General features: G+C 40.8%; 1 protein-coding gene across 4 annotated transcripts in view; it reads left to right on the plus strand.

Annotated features, from left to right (window-relative positions):
* Window positions 1-20,344, plus strand: part of trhr2 (thyrotropin releasing hormone receptor 2) — a 31,481-nt gene extending 11,137 nt beyond the window's left edge. For 2 of the 4 annotated variants that reach the window (XM_086074570.1, XM_086074569.1), the window contains exons 3-6: window positions 6,112-6,244; window positions 6,618-6,769; window positions 8,248-8,371; window positions 18,366-20,342. In XM_086074570.1, coding sequence (XP_085930696.1) covers window positions 6,112-6,244; window positions 6,618-6,769; window positions 8,248-8,371; window positions 18,366-18,941 — 985 coding nt within the window. In that variant the 3' untranslated portion in view covers window positions 18,942-20,342. Of the gene's footprint in view, window positions 1-6,111; window positions 6,245-6,617; window positions 6,770-8,247; window positions 8,372-18,365 lie in introns of all 4 variants that reach the window. The other 2 variants (XM_086074571.1, XM_086074573.1) reach the window with 2 other exon arrangements.
* The last annotated feature ends 4,233 nt before the right edge of the window (window positions 20,345-24,577 follow it).

Genomic DNA, 24,577 nt, shown 5'->3' on the forward strand with positions numbered 1-24,577 from the left:
GACATGTCCCACTAGAATGTCTTGATAATTCTCTGGTTTCATGATTCTTGTGATACGATCAAGGCCTCCAGTACCAGATGCAGCAAAGCAGCCCCACAGAATTATGGATCCTTCATCATGCTTAACTATAGGGAGGCTGTTCTTTTCCTTGGAAGCTTTATTGCGTTGTCTGTAAACAAACTGTTGGTGTGCATTGCGAAAAAGCTAAATTTTTGTTTAATCTGTCCACAGAACAGTTTCCCAAAAGAATTGTGGTTTGCCAGGTACTCCTTGGCAAAGGTTAGCCATTCTTTTCTCAGGAATGGTCTTTGCCCATGAAGCCCTGTTTTTGGTTCAGTGTGTGGCGTATGGTGCTTCTTGAAACCATGATCCCAAACTGTTGCAGGTTGGCTTTCAGGACTTTGGATGTTTAACGTGGTGTTTTTTCCACCATTCGCACCAACCGTCAAAGACTTCTGTCATCAATTTCTCTCTTCCCCCAACGTCCATGGAGGTTCTTGACAGTTCCATGCTCGTCAAGCTTCTTAATAACATTACTCACTGCTGAAACAGGGATATTAAAATCTTTGGAAATGGCTCTGTCTATACCATTTAGAGGTCTTGTGTTTGTGAACAATTGCACATCTGATGTCCTCAGACATCTCCTTTGTTTTCACGCTTTTGACAAAATATCAAAGTCATCATTCATTGGTTAATTCATGTCAATTGGGCACAGACAATTTAGAACAGGGAATTCTCATTTGTCATTTACCAAAGGTGAGTCACAATGTGTTTCCATACTGATTTACAGGAAAGGGTGCCAATACCAGTGACAGAGCAGACTTTAAGATTTCTATTTTTTCCGCCCATTGTTTATTGTTTTAAATTGTTTTTTATTGTTGTATTTTTTTTTAATCATTTGGTCTTTAGGATAAAAAACAAGTTTGCTGTAAAAAAAAAAAAGGATTTACTTGAGTCATTTCATTTTTTCAGAAGATATGCCACATTATGTACTTTACGTTCATGGGTGCCAATAATGGTTAGCAGGACTCTACTTTCAGCATCAGATGCATATTCCAGGTATTTTCTGAAGAGGGGTTGCATAATGATAATAATAAGTTGCATACTTGCATAATAAAGATGATTCAGATTCTGATAATCAGAGCAACATTATATAAGATTATAGCCTAAATGTATAGTAATTAGGGGTCTCAGGTGATAATTTTTTTTCCCATCGTAATTAATCGCATGACTTCAATAGTTAAGTCACGATTAATCGCAAATTTTATATGTTCTAAATGTACAATAAAATCCATCCATCCTCGACCTCGGATCGCGGTGGCATCAGCTTTAGCAGGGAAGCCCAGACTTCCCTCTCCCCAGCCACTTCAACCAGCTCCTCCAGCAGGATCCCAACGCGTTCCCAGGCCAGTCGAGAGACATAGTCTCTCCAGCGTGTCCTGGGTCGACCCACAGCTTGTGACCATAGGTGAGGGTAGGAACGTCGATCGACTGGTAAATCGAGAGCTTTGCTTTTTGACTCAGCTCTTCCTTTACCACAACGGACCGATACAGAGTCCGCATCACTGCAGAAGCTGCACCGATCCATCCTGACCTCACTCATGAACAAGACCCGAAGATACTTGAACTGCAACGCAGACCAAACTCTGACACCGGTCGTACAGGGACCAAACAGCCCGTATCAAGGGGCTCGGTACCCCGTACTCCTAAAGCACCCCCCACAGGACTTCCCCGAGGGACACGGTCGAACGCCTTCTCCAAATCTACAAAACATGTAGACTGATTGGGCGAACTCCCACGCACCCTCGAGGATCCTGCCGAGGGTATAGAGCTGGCCCACTGTTCCACGGCCGGGACGAAAACCACACTGCTCCTCCTCAATCCGAGATTCAACTTGCCAATGGACCCTCCTTTCCTGCACCCCTGAATAGACCTTACCAGTGTAACGAATATTGCCCGTCACCCTAAATATTTTTAATTTTATTTGCTTTTTTAAACATTTCCCCCTGGGGAATGTGTGTTCGTGTCTTAATCCTGTGTTTTCAGTTAAAAAAAAAACTTTGAATCCTCAAGTATCCTGCCGCTCCTAATTAATATGAAGTCTACATAATTCGGGACATAAACGGACTCTATGTGCTTGACTGACATCAAGTGACTTCTGTTGTTTATCTTTGTACACAACCTGTATGTCTATCTCAAATGATTTGTGTAACTTCTGTAGCCACCTAAGTTTAGCTAATTAGTAAGCTTAGTGGATTCAATAACTTTATGATCGCGGTAATGTTTGAAATGTTTTCAGTATGATAAATGAAGCATCTGGCTTGTCAATTCTAATAATTTTTTTGATCAAATGCTATCACAAAAGCTTAGTCTCAGTCGACCAAGTCTGCTCCATGCGCACGGAAGAGGCGGGACTAATGCCGGCACCCTGGGACACAGTTTAAAAGCCAGCGCGCAAAGGAACTTCCTCCTCTTCTTCTCTTCTTCTTTGCCCTTCTCCCTCTTCGCTCTTCCTGCCCCATGAACTTCTCCTGACCATCACTAGAAACGTGGTCGCCGAACACGCTAAGAGCGACCACGCGGCTTCTTTCTTTGAGCCCCGGACTTGAACCACAACGCCCGCCCCAAAGCACGCATTAAGCAAGGACTCGCAACCAAACTGCGCATCCCCAAAACGCGTGTGTCTGCTCCTGCCGAGAGCCGACCCACCTACCTTCCGCTCTCTGAATCACGCAGCGCCCCGCCAACCCGGTCCCACGACGGCTGTTAGGCACCGAGCCGCTGCACGCCAGCGACCCATTTCTGCTCCACCCGTGCGCCTGAGATGCCCCGCAGCGCCCAAACCAATTGACTGCGGCCTCTCAACCGCACAAGCACATCACCACCAACCGGGATTTGTGCCAGCCAAGGACCTGCCGTGGCCTCCACGCCGCGCGTGCACCTCGCCACCGACCGGAGACCTGCAGCGGCCTCTCAGTCGTGCGCCCATCACCATCAGCCAGAGACTCCAGTGCAGCATTCCAGCTGCGTGTGCGCCGACCACCCAGATTGCCTCCAACGGAGTTTTCTTCAACTGAGGATCAACGCTCGTCGAGTCCCTCTTTCTCCCGTGCATCTGAACCAGCCGTGAGTGCGCTTTCATTGCAATCTGACCATATACTACTAGTGCAACGCTTTTATTCAAACATAAAAGGATTGACAGGTCAAAACGCTTCCATCTCTGGTCCCTATCTACTTTTTTTAATCCCCTTTTTTTTATCTTAGTTCGTTAGGTTGCAGGTTTTCTTTTGATCTTTGATTCACATCTTTTTTATTCCGTTCAATTAATAGGTTAGGCTGTGACTGATATATGTGTGTGTTTACTAAATACATTTGTTGTCTAGAAATTCAATTTCTGCTGAATCATTTGTGTTTACTGAGTGGATTAGTAATTCTCTTATTAAAGCAAATAACTCCATGATTAACTAAAGTAGCAACTTCAGATTATGAATACTTGATAATAGGATTTTTATCGTTTATTTTGCTCCTGCAAACAAGCAAAGTCAACGTGGTGCCCCAGAGGTTGCTGAGGAAATTACAACTCCCCTCAGTACCATCTACATTTTTCACAAGCCATTACGGCAACCCAAATAATCGCTACACCAGGGAGGCTGAGGAGTGTGATCCCTCTATAGTTGGAACACACCCTCCGGTCCCCCTTCTTATAAAGAGGGACCACCACCCCGGTCTGCCAATCCAGGGGTACTGTCCCCGATGTCCACGTGATGTTGTAGAGGCGTGTCAACCACAACAGCCCCACAACATTCAGAGCCTTTAGGAACTCCGGGCGGATCTCATCCACCCCTGGAGCCCTGCCAATGAGGAGCTTTCCAACCACCTCAGTGTCTTCGACCCCAGAGATAGGAGAGCCCACCTCAGAGTCTCCAGACTCTGCTTCATCAAAGGAAGGTGGAATTGAGGAGGACTTCGAAGTATTCTCACCACCGACTCACGACGTCCCGAGTCGAGTTCAGCAGCACCCCATCCCCACTATAAACAATTTTAATGGTGCACTGCTTACCTCTCCTGAGATGCCAGAGGGTGGACCAGAATTTCCTTGAAGCTGTCCGGAAGTCGTTTTCTATGGCCTCACCGAACTCTGTTTTGAGTTTTTGCCTCAGCGGCCGGCGAAGCCGCGTTCCGCTTGGCCAGTCCGTACCTGTCAGCTGCCTCCGGAGTCCCACAGGCTAAAAAGGCCCGATAAGACTCCTTCAGCTTGACGGCATCCCTTACCACTGGTGTCTACCAGTGGGTTCGAGGATTGCCGCCACGACAGGCACCGACCACGTTACGGCCACAGATCGGCTGCCTCAATAATAAAGGCACGGAAATTGGCCTACTCTGACTCAATTTCCCCCACCTCCCCCGAGACAAGCGAGTTCTACTGGAGTTGGGCATTGAAACTCCTTCTGACAGGGGGATTCCGCCAGACGTTCCCAGCAAACTCTCACAATACGTTTGGGTCTGCCAGGTATAACCAGCATCTTCCCCCACCATCGGAGCCAACACACCACAGATCAGTTGACAGCTACGCCCCTCTCTTCCCTTTAAGTCGATCATAGAACTGCGGCCTAGGGTGTCCTGGTGCCAAGTGCAAATATAGACACTCCTATGTTTGAACATGGTGTTCGTTATGAACAATCCGTTCACCACTCGGGTTCTTATCGTGGGGGGCTTTTCCTCCCAATCACGCCCCTCCAGGTCTCGCTGTCATTGCCCACGTGAGCATTGAAGTCTCCCAGCAGAACGAGGGAATCCCCAGAGGGAGCGCTCTCCAGCACACCCTTCAAGGACTCAAAAAAGGGTGGGTACTCTGAACTGCCGTTTAGTGCATAGAAACAAACAACAGTCAGGACCTGTTCCCCCACCCGAAGGCAGAGGGAAGCTACCCTCTCGTCTACCGGGGTGAACCCCAGCATACAGGTGCCAAGCCGTGGGGCAATCAGTATACCCACACCTGCTCTGCGCCTCTCACCGTGGGAAGAGAGTCCAACCCCTCTCGAGAGATTGGTACCAAGCCGTGTGTGGAGTAGAGTCCGACTATATCTAGTGGGAATTTCTCTGCCTCACACACCAGCTTGTGGTCCTTCCCTGCCTGAGACGTGACAGTCCATGTCCCAAGAGCTAGATTCTGTAGCCAGGGATTGGACCGCCAAGGCCCCCGCCCATGGCTGCCGCCCAGCCCACTATGCACCCGGCCCCTTTGGCCTCTCCCACCAGTGGTGAGCCAAAGGGAAGGGGGACCCTTGTTGCCTCTTTGGGCTGTGCCCAGCCGGGTGCCATGGGTGCAGGCCACCAGGCCACTAGCCTCCAGAGGGGGGGCCCAGTGACCCACGTCCAGGCAAGGGAAACGCAAGACATTTAATGTGTTCATCATAAGGGGTCATGGTATTTTATATAAATGTACAATAATTTTTTTCCCCCCTAAGTTTTAACTCTCATTAACATAAAAGTGGAAAAAAATGTTAAACTAATAGAAATATGGCTGCATCTTTTAGTCATTGACAGAGTAATTTCATAATAATTCATAACACAGTTTAAAAAAGTACTGTACTGTAAAAAACGAGTGTGATATTGATTTATGTTGAGGTCATTTTTCTGCCACATTGTATAATTGCATTTGTAAGACGTTGGTGACAGCTCAATACAGTTTTCTTTTCATATTATCTAATCTTTAACATGAAGTAACTTGTGAAATTCTGCAATTTTTTTAAAAAATTGTAATATACAACTTGACCCCAGTCTCCACAAGTATATGCATTATTAATAAATGTATTATGTACTGCTAAATTTTGACGTGGACATATCTGCTGCATTGCAACTGGAATTCCCCCCAATACAGGCTTTCCAAGTAAGGAGCGGTTGTTAATTACGCGTTTAAAAAAATAGTGGCGTTAAAGGAACTTGAAATTAACTCAGAATTAACACACTAATTTTGACACCCCTAATAGTAATACAAACTATAAACTAAAAGTCAGCAGCAGATTGTGGGAGGGCAAAACTAGCAAGAGCCACAAGTGACTTGTGCATTAATAAGATGTGCCTTGTTGTTGTTTTTTTCCACATGTGCAGGTATATTGCTATCTGCCATCCAATGAAGGCTCAGACTGTGTGCACAGTGTCCAGGGCCAAGAGGATAATTGCAGGGGTTTGGATCTTCACCTGTATTTACTGCATATTATGGTTTTTCCTTGTGGATATTCAGGTAAGAGTAATGCATTTTCCAACAAATGTTGTCAATATATTGACAAGCAACCTTTAAAGCTAATTGCAATATCAAATGTGTAAAGGACAAGTGTTTGTGCTTGAAACACTACAAAATAATAGAGCAGTAAGGTTACATTATGTTTACAAAATGTGTTCCACCTTCAACATACTTAGCAGTCCTCCAATCAATAGCGGTAACCTTTACGAGGCATAAAATGTTGACGAGATCTTCTTTTGTACCAAAGCTTGCGCAACATCAAGTGGATGTCAAAAGACATTTTGAAAGCACTATTATCACTGTGCTGATGTAAAATGTGAATCAACATCCTAATGTTCAGTCTGCTGTATTTCTTCAATAAATGTGTGATCAGGTGAGCTTGGATGGACATGTTCAGTGTGGGTACAAGGTGAAGCGGGAGCTCTACCTGCCCATCTACCTCATCGACTTTGCTATTTTCTATGTTGTTCCATTACTTCTTGCCATCGTGCTGTACGGACTGATAGCACGGATTCTCTACCTCGGGTAATTACACTTTCCTTATTGACGAGTGAGCTTAATTGTGTAATTTCAGACTTGATGGTTAGGAAGGCACTCCAGAGACCCAACTATGTGTATACAAGCAATCAAAAGTACAATTTCTACAATAAGTACACTTTACAATAAGATTTGATAAATGTCAAGTCAAGTCAAGTTTATTTATATAGCCCTTAAGCACACAAGAAATAGTGTGCTTTTCAATGCTTTTGATGTAGGATAGTATCCTATTAAAATCAGGTACTATGCTCCAAACCTACACACTCACAGAAATATTACAAGCCTAACTTAAGATTTATGTATTTATATATTTTTACATAACAAAATCCTATTTACTTTTTTTTTTAAAGATAATTTTAACACAAACCTTCCAAATCAACCTGATATGATACATATTTATTGGTTAACAAAGCCTATATTTACTTTGAAATGCATAATTCTCTGGTTTATGTATTTAGTATAATAATAAAGAATAATTACTTTAATTATTATTATTTTAACGTTTTTGGGATGTCTGCATTCAGTTTCATCACAAAAACTGTAAAAATGTAAAATATAACCCAAAAATGGAAATTAGGGTTTTTCACATAGAGCGACGATATGCTATTTATTGTGTATAGGTAACCAGATTATTATGCAATCAAAACAACATGCTTTATGTATTTTAAATAAATACTCTCATTATTAATAATTTAGAGTACCGGTAATTATACTTTATTAACTCGTTCACTGCCATTGACGACTATAGACGTCAAAAATTCATGTGAACTATTTCTATTAGTTTAACAATTTTTCATTTCATTTTTTATGAAAACCTATATTTTTTTCATTGTACATTAATAACAGATATAAAATTATCATGCGATTAATTATGATTAAACGGCCCTTATTATTATTATTTTTTTTTATTAGGCCTGTCAGGCGATTTTTTTTTTAAAATTGTAATTAATCACATGACTTCACTAGTTAACTAACGATTAATCACACATTTTATATCTGTTCTAAATTTACAAAAAAAAATTCTAGGTTTTCATGCTATTGTTAGCAAAAGTGGATTTTTTTTTAACTAACAGAAATAGTTAAAAGGATTTTTTTTTAACGTCTATAGCGTCAATGGCAGTGAATGAGTTAATACTATACATAAACCTGAGGATTATGCATTTCAAATAAATAGGCTTTATTAAACTAATGAATATGTATCATAACAGGTTCTAAAAAAATTAATAAATGGGAATTTGTCATGTAAAAAAATTACATAAATCTTAAGTTAGGTTTGAAATATTTCTGTGAGTGCAGAGCATTGCTTTTGTTGATAAGACTGTTGGCCAAACCAATATTGCCTCTTGAGTTACTCCACAATTCACAGTTGTATTTTAAGCAATTCAATTCAAATAAACATCAGTGATGAACTGCTGCAGAGGGACAATTTGGAATTTGACCAAGTTCATGGTCATGCATTTCTGCAGACCTCTGCCAAACCAACCCGAAACCAGTGCCACCACATTGCGCCAAAGCTGTCGGGAGGTCACAGTAGTGGGGAAGAGAGGTCGCCCACGCCGCCTGAAGTGTGCACTGTCCTCCAGGAAACAGGTCTGAGCCTCACTTGCACATTTACCCATCAACATCTTCTGTATCAGCATTTGCCATAAAGACCCCTTTTCATTCTTTAACTTTTTCTTGTATCCAAGTTCCCATGTACAATGCTTGCTTCATGGGGTCACTAATGTTTTATGATTGGATGTACAGTAGATAATCCCCCCCTTTTTTGGCAACATTCCGGTCCAGTTCTTTTTTTTTGGCAATGCTTTAGTACGACAAACACACACAAAAACAAGCGTCATCTCATCTCGTCACTATAGTTTATTTTTTGCAGGCTTCAGTTGTCTCCAATTTTCAAACTGTCAACAAGTAGAATTGCGCCGCTTGGTAGTCAAGTGCAACCAATATTGTCATTTGTGGGTGAAAATCAGAGTTTGCAAAAGTACAAGTGTATAAGAAGTGTATAAAAAAAAGAGTAAAAAGAAAGTGGAAATACTGATTCAAGTCATTTACTTAAAGGTCACATGCCACAATTTATTTTTATTTTTTTATTTCTTAATCTTTGATCTCCTTTTATTAGGGTTGCAAAATAATTTGAGTTGGAAATGAGCAGGATGACATTTTTCATGCTATTTCCGTTGGTCAGAAACGCATGTAATTTTGAACAAGACATTTTCTCATTAAAATTATGATCTGATTGGGTCTCTGTTCTCCTTGTTAGATATGGAAAACAGATCTTCCAATGATTGGTAGCTGCCATGTCTCTTCATTACGTGGGCTCGGTTGAAATTCAACGGGCCCTTAGCGTAATTGTGGGCCGCCACGGTACACTCTGAGGAGTAATTTTCGTCCTTTTTTTCTCCTTCATGGTAACGCCTGGCAACCTCGCAACCGCTCATCTCATGCCGGTACCTAACAGCAGTCACTGTACCTGTGGCTAGCTCAAGCAGAGCTATGCGGCCTCCCCTAACCAATTACTGACCCACCACTAAACCGGTCTTACTGGATAATGTTGCAGGCAGCATAACGTTCTTCGCATTAATCATGTATTAACTCAGATTAATCGCAATATTAATTTTGACCACAGATTATCCTTTATCTTGACACAGGATGGTTACGTTAAAGGTAGCACAGGTTGTGTTTAGAGCAATAAACATGACTACATGCATTAAAGTAAAGCATTTAATAAATGTTTGCGTATGACATTCAAAATATTTGTTCATGTCAAACAATTTTTTTTCCATTTTAAATTATGCAAGTAATTCACTGATTAGAAAAAGAGGAGGATGGGCGTGTGCAGTGGATAAATAATTTTGAAGACGTCCTCATAACATTAAATGTAAAAAAATAAATAAACGCTTAACAGGTGCTCTTTAAATTTGGTGGAAATTTTTTTGTTGATAAAAAAGCCTTTTTAATTAAGCGATTGATTGTGATTAATCAAAATTCCAAGATGTGATTAATCTGATAAAAAAATTTAATCATTTGACAGCTCTAATTTATATTAAATATGATGATGATGATAATAATAATAATAATAATAATGCATTCAATTAATCGATTTTTACAAGGATAAATATGGAGAGGGTTTGTCTGGCACACTGTTGTCATTTTATGAATGAAATATTTTTTTAATTTATTAATTTATTTGTATTATTTTTATTTTGGATGTGGGTGCGTATGTGCATGTGCGTGTGTATGTGTGCATGTGTGTGTGTGTGCATGCGTGCGTGCGTATGAGTGTGTACTCATTAGTTCACCTAAAACCTATTAAAAATCCCATACCGTTCATCTAAACCGAATACTTCAGAATCCAGCTAGAGTCGTGAGGTTGTCAGGAGACCCGAGGTAGGATCAAAGAAAAGAAAGGAAAGTGAAATCCAGCACCGACCGGACATTACCTACTACCCACCGGGTTACCAACCAGAGTCTTTCACCAATCCCAGAAACATCTAAATTTCAACAAATTAGGGAGACCTCAAGAGACCAAAGGAGAGACTGAGGAAAGGAAGGATAGAAGAAGCAGAGTGAGATCCACAGACACCAGCCTCCACCGATTCAACGACCAGAGGAAGAAGCAGATTGTGTCTGAGTTTCGATAGATGCTGGTGTGGTGGATCTGGCGTGCATGAAAACCTCCACCAAAGAGGGGAGCTGTCGACCCCGGTCAGGACAGAGCAAGCACAACACCTCAGGGCCCCCCAGGCCACGGCAGCGCCAAGGGACAACCCCCGGGCCCCTCAGGGACCACCGGCCGGAGAGCAAACCCAGGAGCCAGGAGCGCCCCCCACCCCAACACGGCCTGCGCCCCCAACCCAACGCAGCAGGACGGGGCACGGCAGGCCTGCCAGGCACCCCACCGGTCCACAGACTCTTTAAGGAACAGATATTTGAACATTGTAAGCACATCTAGACAGATAATATAGCAGTACTCACAGGCATATATTCCTTATCCTCTGTCAAGAACAACTATTTTTACCACAGCTTACTGAGTTTAGTTGCTACCAAGTGGTGCACACACCAGAAGGAGCAGCACAATTTCCATTGAAATGAAGCCAAAATCTGGAAAAAGCAGTTTAATTCTTTATCTTCTATTTAATAATGTCAATACAATAGGCCCATGTATTTAAATGACAATTTTTCTTCTTCTTAATAAACACATTAGGCAACAAGCGGGGATTTTGGAGGCTGTAACAGATTACAGTAATAGCGTTTCCATTCATTTTAATAGGGAAAGATGACATGACATACAAGGGTTTTGAGTTATGAGCATGCACATGGAATAAATTGAATTTGTGTGTATCTCAAAGCACCCCTGTACCATATACCTGAAATGAAATAATGTGCTTGATCACATATTCTTTTCGTGGGAACATTAATTAATGGTTTTAGTGTCTTATGTCGTATATTTAGCACAATGATGGTGATTCTACCAGTGGAAACAGCTGCTTCATTCAGTTCTGGGCGCTGGAGAACTGTGCCGCGCGCAATGGTATTGCTGCCACTGTGGTACGCCAGATTTAAAAAAATGAGAAAAAGGCAGGAGCGTGCAATGCAATGCAATGAGACAGCCCCCCCCCCCCCCCAACCCTACTAAGCTCCCCAAACAAAAATATCCCACCCCTTTTAATGATCATTGATAAGGGACATCAAACAATATGAAGAGACATTCTCCTGTGATGAATAGGCATTTAGGGTGTAAATAATGTAATAGTATTTTGAGGGCTTCAAATCAGGCGCTGCCCCAGGCATCTATTGTCCTTTGCACACCAGTGCTCCCAGGCCAAGAACCAATCAAGCAACACAGATGAGCAAAACAACTTCACTCACCATTCACTACAGTATATAAATCCTTATCTTGCTCATATATTTGGACTTTATTGTTTCATTTTTATTGGTGAGTGATACTGCGGCATCCTACCACACTTTGTTAGCGTGCCACCACTGGATTTCTTTCCTCGTCTTCTCAAGTGGGCATACAGTGTATAAATAACCATTTAATCACCCACAACACAGGCGTTGCATTGCTTACTTATTGATAAAACCTTGGTACTGCCCTGAGGTGGATGAAGATACCGTATGCTATAAATATGGGCGTTTGCTGAACATCAAACAAGCCCTCAGGCTGTGTCAGAAATCACTTTCTCCACACATACATATCGAAGACAACATATGCCAGCACGCTGTAGCAGCCCAGCTAACCGTTAGGTGCTAGTTGCTTATATGTGATGGGCAACGTTCCACAAAAGGCAATGGAATGTAAGATAAATCAGAGCGAACTCATTTCTTAACACATTTTCATAAGGTCTTCTTTATTGTCAATGTCACATGTGCTATCAATGCACAACATTTGATTTAAAGCAAACAAACAGAAAAAAAAAAGTCTGTCTACTAATGTAGCCTACAATTTTTCAGATTTTACTCTTTAGGCCAAGAGGTCAGGGTATAGTTTACGTTCATTCATTATTTAAAAATTACTACACCATTCCGTATTACCTTAACAGAGGTAGTTATTTTGAATGTAATATATTCACTCCCTCCAAACCTAAATGGAAAGTGTGGCTAATTCCTTTTTTAATGCCTTTACTTTTTGCTGTAGGCTGAAAACATGTGGGTTTGGCATTAAAAAATATACATGACAAGAGACTAACATTTCCTGTCCAAAAACAACTGTTAGTAACATCAACAATAACATTTGGCAGTAATGAAGGCATCACAATATACAATCCCCAACAAGTCTTGATAAACAAAAGTACAAAGGCTACTCCAGAAGATGCAAACCACTCATTATCAAGAAGCATAGAAAAGCCAGGCTGGAAATTAAGTTAAGGGTACGACCCTTTTCTTCATTAACAGTGTCCAATTGACTTCTATCAGATGAATTCGACGTAAACAGCACTTTGATCCAAACCACACTTTCATCAATGATCCAGAAGTTGATGCTTTGAGAGCTTTACCTACCCAAGCAAATGACATTTTATCGTGCTTGCATTTGGAGCCACTGCATTTGTCCCTGTGTGAGCACTGTGCCTGAGGTCTGAGTTTGAAAAGATCTCAATCTCCTGTAGTCAAGGGCCTCCATCTCAGAGCAGAAGATGCACATAATGTGATTTGGGATTTACAAAGAAGTGTTCTTAAAACCTGCTGATGATGTGACCCTCTCATTTCTTCAACAGACACTTCACACTCTTTCATTCATCATTTGATTGGCCAACTTCATCAGATAGGATATTGATGAACTTTTCCACGCTGAAGAATTGCACTTTTATGAATGGAGATGAAAAAGATTTCGAAACAATTTTAATCTTATTTGATTCCTCATGGCTATGACCTCCTGATGTGCCTCTCGAAGAAGAAGATATGGGGTCATTGTTGCTTGAGGCATTTTGACAGCACAGTGAGCTCAATATATTTTATATATTTTTTTCAATTCCGAAGGCAGAGCTATTCTCTTATCTTCTTGTCATGTTGGACCCAAGTAGGCTGCCACCACATTATTAATCTGCATATTCAAAATTACCCAACGCTGGTCTGCTCCTCATGACATAATTAGAAAGCTTCCCCTGTCCTTTTAAATCAAACATTTTGCTTTGCGTACGCATTTTCTCTTTATCTACCTGCTGAGGTAGCTGCAGCTGGCTTACCGCACAGCTTGGACTTGGAACCTTATCTTAAAACACACTTATGACATACCTCCTCCCAGCAAAAATAGTGATAGGCACGCTGCTTGCTTTGCCCATTGTTCTTTCCTTCGCCGTGAAAAGAGTCAGATGCATGAAAGGAAACGTACATACTTGAGTTAAAAAGTCATAAAGGTGGTGTGAAGGCTTTTCCAACAAAAAAAAATGACAGCTGGAGCACAGAGGTAGGAGGTTAAAGGTGTGCAGTATTATTAGAGACTGATAACACTAATCACTGGAGGCTTACAGACTGACTTTCTCCCCCCACCCCCACCCCCTGCTATGTGATGTTCAGACATGTCTGAGCTGTTTCCATGGTCACTGTGTGGTAGTGGGTGATTGTTGTGAGGGGTAAGCCAAGGGATGATGTACACAGGCACACACACAGCCAGTAGACATCAAGTGAAATGTTAAATTGTATTTACAGATTTCCCAACTTGTGGAATCTGATCTTCAGAAAGTCTGTTAGGTTTTATCCTTATTGATTTTTTACTTCTGGACTTTTTTCCCTATTGGCTTATCTCGTTACGTGTCACCACAGCAGCTTCAAGGCCTCGTTCACACAAAAGCCAGTTTCAATGTATCGTCACACGTTTCTTACCGTTTAGGCCGTTCGTCCACACGATGGCTTGAAACCGATCACTTTTGAAACCGGGCTCCAGAGTGGAAAGATTTCAAAACGCACCCCGCACACGTCCGTCTGGACACCATATGCAGGATACTCCTCCAGCGATGACGTAATGGTCGCAGCTCGATGACGACGCATTGTCGCAGATTGATGACGTATGCGGCAATTCTCGCGTGACTGCGCGCGAACCGTCAGTCTGTCAACAACAATGGCGGATAGACGTGTCGTCGTCGTTTTGCGCAGCCTCCTTAGCTTGCTTATGCTTTTGCAGCAAAATATTTTGCTTCTTTATTCCCACATTCAACAAGCGGTGTTGTACTTGAATCACCCGCCATTGTCAGTTCTCCTGTGTTTGTCTTTTTCATATTGTTTTGATACATGCAAAGCCATGTTTGTTCTGTAGATTGCAATAAAGTTAGGGGGAAAAAAGTGTTCATCTTCTTCGCTGATTCTTCTACGCTTTCCGTTAACTCTCTGTGGCTGCGCTACAGCGCCACTCCAGACTTGGCATATGCATTACAGCCGTTACACAGCGTCTTCTTTTGGACACACACAAGTCTTGAAATGTTTCTGTGTGTACGAGATTTGTTTGAGACGGGGCCTAAGCCTATCTTCTGGATCCTCCTCTCTATCACTAACTGCCTTCATTTCTTCCCTCACTATCAACTTCTTCCAGCTCTCTTGCCTGGCAGCACCATCCTCAACACCCTTCCACCCAATGTGCTTAGTAACCGGAACTTTTCCAAACCATCTAACCTTGACTGTCCCTCTATGAGCCAATTTCTAATCATATCCAACCTGGTCACTGCTAAAGAAAACCTCAACATGGTCATTTTCACAAACCTCCAGTTCTGCCATTGGTCGCTTGTTCAGTGCCACTAGGCCATACATCATGGCTGGCCTCCCCACTAACTTAAAATCTTATAAAGCTCTTCTATGACGCAACACCTAACACTTTCCTCCACCTTCTAACCTGTTTACATCAGTTTTTGAATATTTTTTATTTTATTTTATTTTATTACTTTTTTCTATTACACACCGTTGTCGTGGGCTGCTGACCTCCTACATCAAGTATTTAAACTCCTCCACCCTCACTATCTCTCCTCTGTAAACTCACTCTTCCCTCTCGATAGCTTTCGTTTATCCACACAGATTGAATATAGGTGGACAGAATATACTATATTATTCAGCTAATCTTTAGTACACTCTTCTCCCTTTCTAAATGTTCCTCCACTTGCTCCCCGCTCTCACATTGCCTTTTGCGAACGTCATGGTCCATAAGATTTCCTGTCTAACCTCATCTATCAGCCTATCCCTCACCACTGCAAACAGGAAGGGGCTTAGTGCTCATTGAACCCTGATGCAATCCCACTAACACCCTAAACTCCTCTGTAACAGCCACAGCGCACCTCATCACTGTGTCACAGCTCTCATACATGAACTGTACTATTCCAACATACTTCTCTGACATGCCAGACTTCCTCATGCAGTACCACAGGCACTCTCAGGGTACTATACAATGTAATAAGCATTCTCCTAGCTCTACAAAGACACAATGCAGCTCCTTTTCCATCAACAGCCTCAAAGCAAATAATGCATATTTTAAGTTGCATTTTAAGATTCTGAATTTAAGCATTTTATAAACAATCTGATTCACTGTGCCTGAATTGCAACAACAACACAAATTAAGCAAATTACCGTTAATTAAAAAAAAAAGTCATGATTTGTGTTTTTGTTTTGTTATATGTTATGCCTTTCTTGTCTTCTTGTGGTTTGTATCATGTTTTGCCTCGTTAGGGTTTTGTGTCCACCTGTGCTGTGTCTCCTAGTCCCTTGTTTCTTCCTATCAGATCCCTCAGCAACCTGTGTCTTGTTCAGGTGTTTCTTATTTGTCTCGTTAGTTTGCTTGTACGCTGCATTTGAGGAAGGTGAGAAGTCAGACTTTTCCGATTTCATACCAGGAAGTATGCACGGGAACGCCACTTTGAACTCGTAAATCCGAGTTGCGAAGTCGGGGGAAAAAGGCACCCAACTTCACTGACCGGCTTCACTGATGTCACTCGACAATAGCGAACCCCAAAGAGACAAACACCGTGAATGGAAAAACGCAATTTACATGATTACAATCATATGTATCTATTTATTTATTATAACATTAATTTAGTTATTCAGAAAAAGTAACTTTACATAACCCAATGAGATTTCGACTGATTTTGTTAACCAGAACAACAAACAATTGATCAGTATCAGCCATCTTTGTTGTTTACATTTGCCACAAACGCTTTGAGGTCGAAACTGGGAAAAAACAATTGTAATATATCCATTTCCCCACCTTCCTCGAATGCAGCATTTGTTTCTGCCTCTTTTCAGTCTTTGTTGGAGTTCAGTAGGTGGCGGTATTGCACCAAAAGTTGTTTTGCTAACTGCCATATAAAATTCACGAGAAGAAGTAGTCTTGGTGGCGTTTTTGCTTTTGCTTGTCCTTCCTTTTAGTTGATATGTTTTAGTGAGTTTTGTGTGGTTGTTTGTTGCTTAATCTACTTTTTGGACTTTAGTTAAAGTTCCTCTAATTAACTTTTCAACCTTCAATTTCAATTCATATCTTCATAATTCTGCTGATGAAACATTGATTTACAGCTAGATTAATGAAACCTTTGTCAAGGCCTGAGGGGGTCTATATCATTTTTACTGGCATTAAACAACTTTGTGTGGATGGTGTGAACTTTGCCATACAAAAAAAACTACAAACGTGCAGACTGCTTTACGGCATGCATATGTCCTTTCCTCAGTCATTCCAGACGGCAGTCGAGTCAATTGTCTACGCGCGATTACCGTTATCACGCAGAAGCTACAAAACACCCCAAGAAACGAAGATTTTTGTCTGAGGTGACAATAATAATAATGATAAAAAGCCTACCTGGATGTGGCATAGTACAGGATTTCACTCGCTGGCATGAGGTCAAAGACGAGGGGGATTTCCATCTGACGCTGCCTTATCTCTTTTTAGCAGGTAGCTTTCCATGCTCAAATCAAAATATTTATGCTAATGTTAGCTATCGGAAAATTGTGTGGTAGCAATAATTAGCCATCAGCTTGATAGTTGCCCTTTTACACTGACTCGACCAGCCATGCAACATTCAAAAGTTGTGTGCTTTCTTGTTTACGAATGCATCGCGGGAAGGGAGGAAGGGAAGAAGGGAGGGAGAGCGCAGCGTTTATGTGTATACAATAGAGAAGGTAAGATCACAACCACCGTCTGCTCTTAACATACTTGAGTAACGTTACAGTACTGTATAAAGAAAAAATAGAAGATAGCCACTGGAAACAATGTAATTCAGTCCAACTGCGCCCGGGACGTCCGTATTTCACAATGGTCAGCGCTTGTCCTCATGGGAAATGTGGTTCTTCTTTGGTTCTTTCTTCTCATGGGGTGGGGAGTGCTCCGGGCTCCTGGGTTTGCTCTCGCCCGGGGTTTGTGCCTTGGCGCTGCCGCGGCCTGGGGGGCTCTGGGGGGTTGTGCTTGCTCTGTCCTGGCCGGGGTCAACGGCTCCCCTCTTTGGTGGAGGTTTTCATGCATGCCAGATCCACCACACCAGCATCTACCGAAATTCAAACACAATCTACTAACCCTGTGGGTAGTAGGTGATGCCTGGTCGGTGCTGGATTTCACTTTTCTTTCTTTTCTTTGATCCTTCCTCGGGTCTCCTGACAACTTCACGACTCTAGCGGGATTCAAAAATATTTGGTTTAGGTGAACAGTATGTGGATTTTTAATAGGTTTTAGGTGAATTAATGAGCACACACGCACGCACATATGCACCCACACACCCACACACACACCCACACCCCCACACGCATATACTCAGGCACATACAAAAAAAAGAGAAAGAGAGAGAGCAATGATGATGACATGTCAAATTGGTAAGATTACCGAATGAACAATACTGAGCTCAGAAAAAAAAAATCACAAAAAAAACATATTTTGGAATAAATATTGCAGAAAAAGACTCCAAACATTTAACTTAAAGCAAAAACTGCTCTGTTGACCATTGATGTCACACATGATAGAGATACATGTCATATTTTGCTACTTAAAATGTTACATCAATTGCGAATTGATTGAGAATTCTTTCCAATTTATTGTATGAAAAACAACCAATTCATCTTGTGACTGTGTGGAAACTAAATCACTTTTGTTAATCGTGTAATGCAGTGTCCCCTCTCTTCCTTTCTACAGGTAACAAAGATGTTAGCTGTAGTGGTGATCCTTTTCGCTCTACTGTGGATGCCCTATCGAACACTAGTTTTGATCAACTCTTTTGTGTCCACACCCTATTTGGATGCCTGGTTCCTATTATTTTGCCGGACGTGCATTTATTCTAACAGCGCAATCAACCCTGTGATATACAATGCCATGTCTCAGAAGTTCCGCTCAGCGTTTCGTGGGCTGTACCATTGCAAGCAGCAAGAGGGAAAGCAGAGGAGATTGTCAGCCATTCCGGCGGCTTTTAGTACGGTCCGCGACCCACATACGTCATTGTCCAATATTAGTGGACAAAATGACGAAGCCAAAAGAGCTTTTGTGAATACTGCTACAGATGTAAACACAAAACATAATGAAAATGGTCATCAAGAGGCAAAGGTGATGAATGGCAAGACAGCAGAAAACATGATCAGATCAGCATCTCAATGTTTAGATGTCAGTTCCATTGACACGTCCCTGCTAAGCGATGTGAAGGGGTCTCTATCAATTGATGACACAACTCATATTCCTGACACACATACAACCAAAACCCAACTGGATGCTACGTGAATATATAGATATGTAATCATCTTTACTCATCTCATGAATGATGTAAAAATATATTTTTCCAGTCAAACAATCATTGTGTAAAAATTAAGTATTTAAAAAAATAATAATGTTTTCAATATGTTGTGTCCCGCTAAACTAGACTAGACGATATCCTGATTAATATTGCGTATGTGGAATACAAATTTCGACTGAAACTGATGTCAAGTGCCCTTGTTTTCGCATTGCGAACGTCATGGCTCCCCTGTTTTCAAGGTTTGGTCTTGTGACTTTCGCAAAGTACAAAAAAAAATAAAATAATAATCCTTGGCAACACCAGAACCGCTGTAGTTTATTGATTGCGTTGCTACAGTGAAGTTGAGGCCTACAGTATATTGTGAAAAGTATCATAAAAAGAAGAGTATATTTTTGCATGATGCTTAGTCCGCATGATCATTTAACTATTTCTGTATTGACTAGTTTGAATACATATTCATAATGAGAAAGTGGAATTAATTCCTTAGGGAAGAGAAATGTTTGAATGTGTCAAATAGGTTAAACAGTTCAATCTTTTTCTTCTGGTGTTACTTCTTGATCTTGTATTAAATTTAGTGCTGTGAGTGTCATGTCAGTGATTGGCTACTTTTACATCATTTTCCCATCCACCCTCAAAATATTGTATATTGTTTTGTTTGGCCGTAAAAAGAATGTGTAACTACACTGTTTGAAGAGCAAGTAAATGTTTATGTTAATCCTGACTGAAGTTAAATCTAAACCCAGAAACAAATTTATGATTTCAGTGACAGTCAAATTCATTAGTCAATCCAATACGTGTAGCATCGAATTGCTAACTTTGCCTAGCTGCTGTTCTTTCTAACTGATCATTATTCCATCCATCTATTTTCCGAGCCGCTTATTCCTAACAAATGTCGCACGGGTGCTGACTTGGTGTTCAGTAAATAAATGAAGACTGCCTTGTAAAAACGGTCACTTGTACTGTACTGTATGTCTTTCTGAGTTAGTCACCACAAGTTTCGACTGAGTCTCAGATTGTATTTTAATCAACTCCTTCTCTGGGAATTTGTTTTCAAGGAAAAAAATGTGAAGTATAGTTTACCATAAATTATCAAGTAAATTGCAGAATAAGTGCAACAAAAGTGTTACGCCTAATTGCTTTTTGTGTGATACAATTTTATGTATTGATTCAACGAGTTTATTATGTGTGTTTATTCAGCTCTGGAACGCTGCTTTTGTTGTAAGCTATGTTTAATGTATTGTAACTTAAATATTTGGGGTTTCAAATTGTAAGATATTTTGCAAATATTCTACTTCGTGCTCTTCTTGCTGTTCAGTTTGTGCATGTAGAGTAATTAAAAAAAATAGTATTATTAATAAATCAATGTGAATAAATAATTTGTAGAGCATCTCTTGGTCACAGTTGATTTCTAGATGATTAAATGCCGCTAAAAAATTTTTTGGGGCAGTAGTGGCCACAGACCATTTCTCTTTTCTCCATGAGGTTGTTGTGTCTGAACCTCTCATAAATTGTTCAGTTTCCACCATATTCTCCCGTTTGCGCATAATTCCTTTTTCTCACACTTGGGGTTGTGCACTTTTCGTTTAAGGCCCCCTTTAATCATTAAAAAAATATATATATATTTTTTAGCTTATTTAAAATAAGTGTGATTTTTAACATTTATCTATTTACCATGAATATTCAATATGTAAATGAGCTTTGCCCCAATTGCGTCTCTGTTCTCCTCTTAAATTGATATGGAAAATAGAGTTCATTATGTGGCCACTGTGTCCCTTCACCGTCGGCGACAGTGCATCTTGACCCAGCCACAGAAGGGTGACGGGCCCAGTCCCCCTGAAGGACATTTTTTCCACCTCCATGGTGACGCCACGCGACTTCGTGAGCACATTGAGTGGCTCTTCGCAGTGCAAACAAATTAGTGGAATGCACATACTTGAATAATGAGTCACAATCCTACGTTTACAATGACCTTGAATTCAAAGCGTTTTTTAAAGCCTTTTGCCATTTATTGCCTATTGCATCCAATCCACAAACTGAATAGATATCCCAATTATAACAGGACATAGATTATGCATGAAATAGTGGAAAAATGTTTGATTATGATGGAAGGGCAGGTTTAAGTATATTCTGCTGTACAGGCTTCTGACAAGGCCATTGAGCGTAAACTGAATAAGTGGCTTGTGGACAATTACAAGTTTATGCCACAAAAAAAAAAAGCATTGGACTTTGGATCGTTGTAATTTGATTTGTGAGGATTATTTTAATTTCCAAATGTGAAATGTTGCTTGACAACTACAACAATCTGCCTGGTTTGTTTTCACCAATTTTTTTGGGCTGCCTAGATTCTCCGCCCGATTTAGTGTGTCACTATGCACCTTCAAGAAATGTTAGAGTGATGAAAGCCAAGCTATGGCAAGATGAATTCAATGGAATTTACCATGCTGACCGGCCAAAGAAAGGGGCTACATGCTCACCGACTGCCCAATGGCCTTAAGGGGTCCTTACTACATTACAAGTCAAGTGTTGACATTATACTATTTATATTGGTGAAGAAAAGAACAATTACGCTTCAGGGGACTTTTTTCCTGTGAGGAGCATTTCTGCATGCTAATGAGGGCTTAGTTTGAAAGTGACAATCGCTAATATCTGCAGTCATTCAATGGCGAGTCAGATTTGGAATCATTTGTTTTTATTGATTTATGTCAGTTGAGGTACATTATTGTGGCTTGCCCGTGCCCGACAATTTATAGTTGTAGATTATGTACAGTACCTGTATTTATAAAAGATTGAAAGATTTGCATTGTCAAAATAATCAAAATGATTCAAACATTTGAAAAAGTCACTCACTTAAAGTCTTGTAACCTACATTGAGTTGCCTTGTGTATGAAATGTGCTATAAATAAAGCTGCCTCGCCTCGCCTCGCCTCGCAATGCGGTGATCAGCATCTGTTCTGCCCTGTCACAGCTGGCTACAAGAGTACATTCATAGGTTTGTAGAGTAGCCAGGCCAAAAATGTATCTCTAATGAGCGTTCCTTGGATCCTCCACATGTGGCCTGTTGCCAGAAACAGAGCACCTGTCAGGAGCCAAACAAATTATAAGCTTGGCACAGGAGCAGTGACGAGTTCTCTTAACCTGGATAACAATTCTTATTGCTTATTGATCACAGTTGATAAGTAATTACCCGTTCCTCAGTGAAAAAGTGCCCTAAAGCCTCAATTTGACCAGGGGACATAACCGGGGAGCTACTTTTTGGGTACGACTAAATGCATAGGGCTACCGGTTTCAAACACACTCTGAAATAAATTTGCTCAAATTAACTTTAAGCAATTAATAATAACTAACTATGTTCATTTATGAGAAGACACTGATCATGTTAATGATTTAAATGATTTCAACAATGATTAAACAAGGTAGGAAACAGATAAATATCAATATGCAACACTATCAGTGATTACATTTTCAAATGATCACTTCTCCAACATTCTTTGGAAATCACAATGTCCCATGTCTGGTAGGCTATATTTAGAACAAACCTCCAGGCTACCCTGGGACCCTGGTAAGACATTTGATATGAAATAGCACTTAATTGCTCTCGGCAATTATCGTCTGTGAAAACGGAAAGTATCTTCCTTGAACATTGCCACACATATCAGCATGCAATATTCATACACATGCACCATGTATAAGGCAAATAAATTATGTATGAAGTAAGCTACCACTTGCACTGTTTATACAACTGTTCCTCAACACAGACCTGTGTTTTTGTCGTTACAGGCATGAACAATTTATGTTTTTCTAACCTAGTCACGGATTTCTAAACAATACGTTCCATCTCTAGTCATTTAATTCTAATCATGTCAGTCATAGTGTTGACCTGTGGCTGCATGTGGTTAGTGTGGTTTTGTATGGATGCAAATCCGACATGAAATTCAAAGATGAATACGTAAATAATTCCCAATATGGAAGTCAAGAGGCAAATGACTATTATTCCTGTCAACGATCTGAGTTCGACAACCACATGCAGATGATCTGAGGTCACTTGTGTTCCTTGTGGATCCAAATATCCAATCTAAAACTAAAGTGTGCTTTCTCCCACTCTGTTGTCTCAGCTTTGACTGCAGTCTGGAGTGATGAGATTTTGTCTGTGACAAGATAGCCATAGAGGAGTTAGAGTTGACGTAATAACACCCCCCCCCCCCACACACACACACGCATGTCAACCCATTTCATCTACTCCTTATTACAATTCCATTCTACTACATTCTATTGTTGTATACATCTTGTTCATTTTGTCTTGATAAAAATCAATCTTTCTGCAAGAATGAAACTCTTGGGAGTAATAGCCATCACACTACTAAGTCACAATGGCAAGAGGGTAAACGTTATTTGCCAAACAAAATATTGAATCCATTGCAGCAATTTTATCTCAGATATTCCTTTATATTCATATCGTACAGGTTTGAACTTTCTTATCTTGTGTAAATTACAGTGAAATAGCCATGACTAACAATGATTTTATTTAGTGCTCCCAGATAGATGTAATACTAATTTGTTCGTCGGTTTGTTTAGGCCTATCCTACCTTACCACTGAAGTGTTTCAACCCTCCGCTGCCATAGAAAAGAAGAATAGGCAAACACAACATAACATGCCCCTTTTGAGCTGCGTCCTTTTGTCGACGCACAGTTCATTGGGCAAAGTGTCAGCACATTGAATGCATATTGACATTACGAAAAGCAATATAACAAGGACGCCTGCCTGTAGTGATGGGAAAATGAAGCTTCATGAAGCACTTGTGATATTTTTTGACTCCTCTAGATGGCACTCTTGGTTGAAAGATGCAGTGGAAACGTAATCAATTTCCTTTGCACTAGCCTTTATATTTAAACCAAGAGCACCATCTAGGGGAGTCAAAAAATATCACAAGTGCTTCATGAAGCTTCATTTTCCCATCACTACCTGCCTGCACATTGTGCTGTTGCGCACAATGCCTTACTGTCACAATTCTTTAATCGGTAAGATGATTTTTTTTGTCTCTTTTTTTCATATGTTCTGTATTAATAGCACATACATTACAAACATTAGCATAAGCAAAAACGTAAACTTTGTAAAAAAAAACATTGAGAAATGAGCAAGTTGTGACTTTTTTCCAATGTCCATAATTTGCCTTTGATTTGAACGGCGCATCAACCAACCAATGCAAAGTATGTCACAGGTAGCACAGAACCAAAGCTGTTAGCGCTAGCAGTCCCACGATGAGATTGAAGCAAAACAAACTCAATCAAGCAGATAAACAACTGAGTTTAGTTTTGATTAATTGATGTATCGAGACCAAATGCTTAACATACAAAGTTGCCACTGACCGACAATTTCTTAATAGTATTTTTAACCAACCGTAACACCCACTGGGTGTGTCAGGGCAGATGACAACATGCAAAAGCGTGCTCTCTCTGGGAAACCACACTTGTCATCAACTGGTTGAGCCAGCAAGGGAATAGAAGAGTTGTGCCAATTGAGAATTCTGTCTTTCTGTGACCCTGTCTTCTGGTCTTGTCAGCAAATTGACACTGATGGCTGCAGTTTTTTGTTTGATAAGATTACAAGTGAAATTGGCTTCTGGGA

Source organism: Leptonotus elevatus, chromosome 4, assembly GCF_054856555.1.
Source record: "Leptonotus elevatus isolate MCC_2025b chromosome 4, RoL_Lele_1.0, whole genome shotgun sequence".
Lineage (NCBI taxonomy): Eukaryota > Metazoa > Chordata > Actinopteri > Syngnathiformes > Syngnathidae > Leptonotus > Leptonotus elevatus.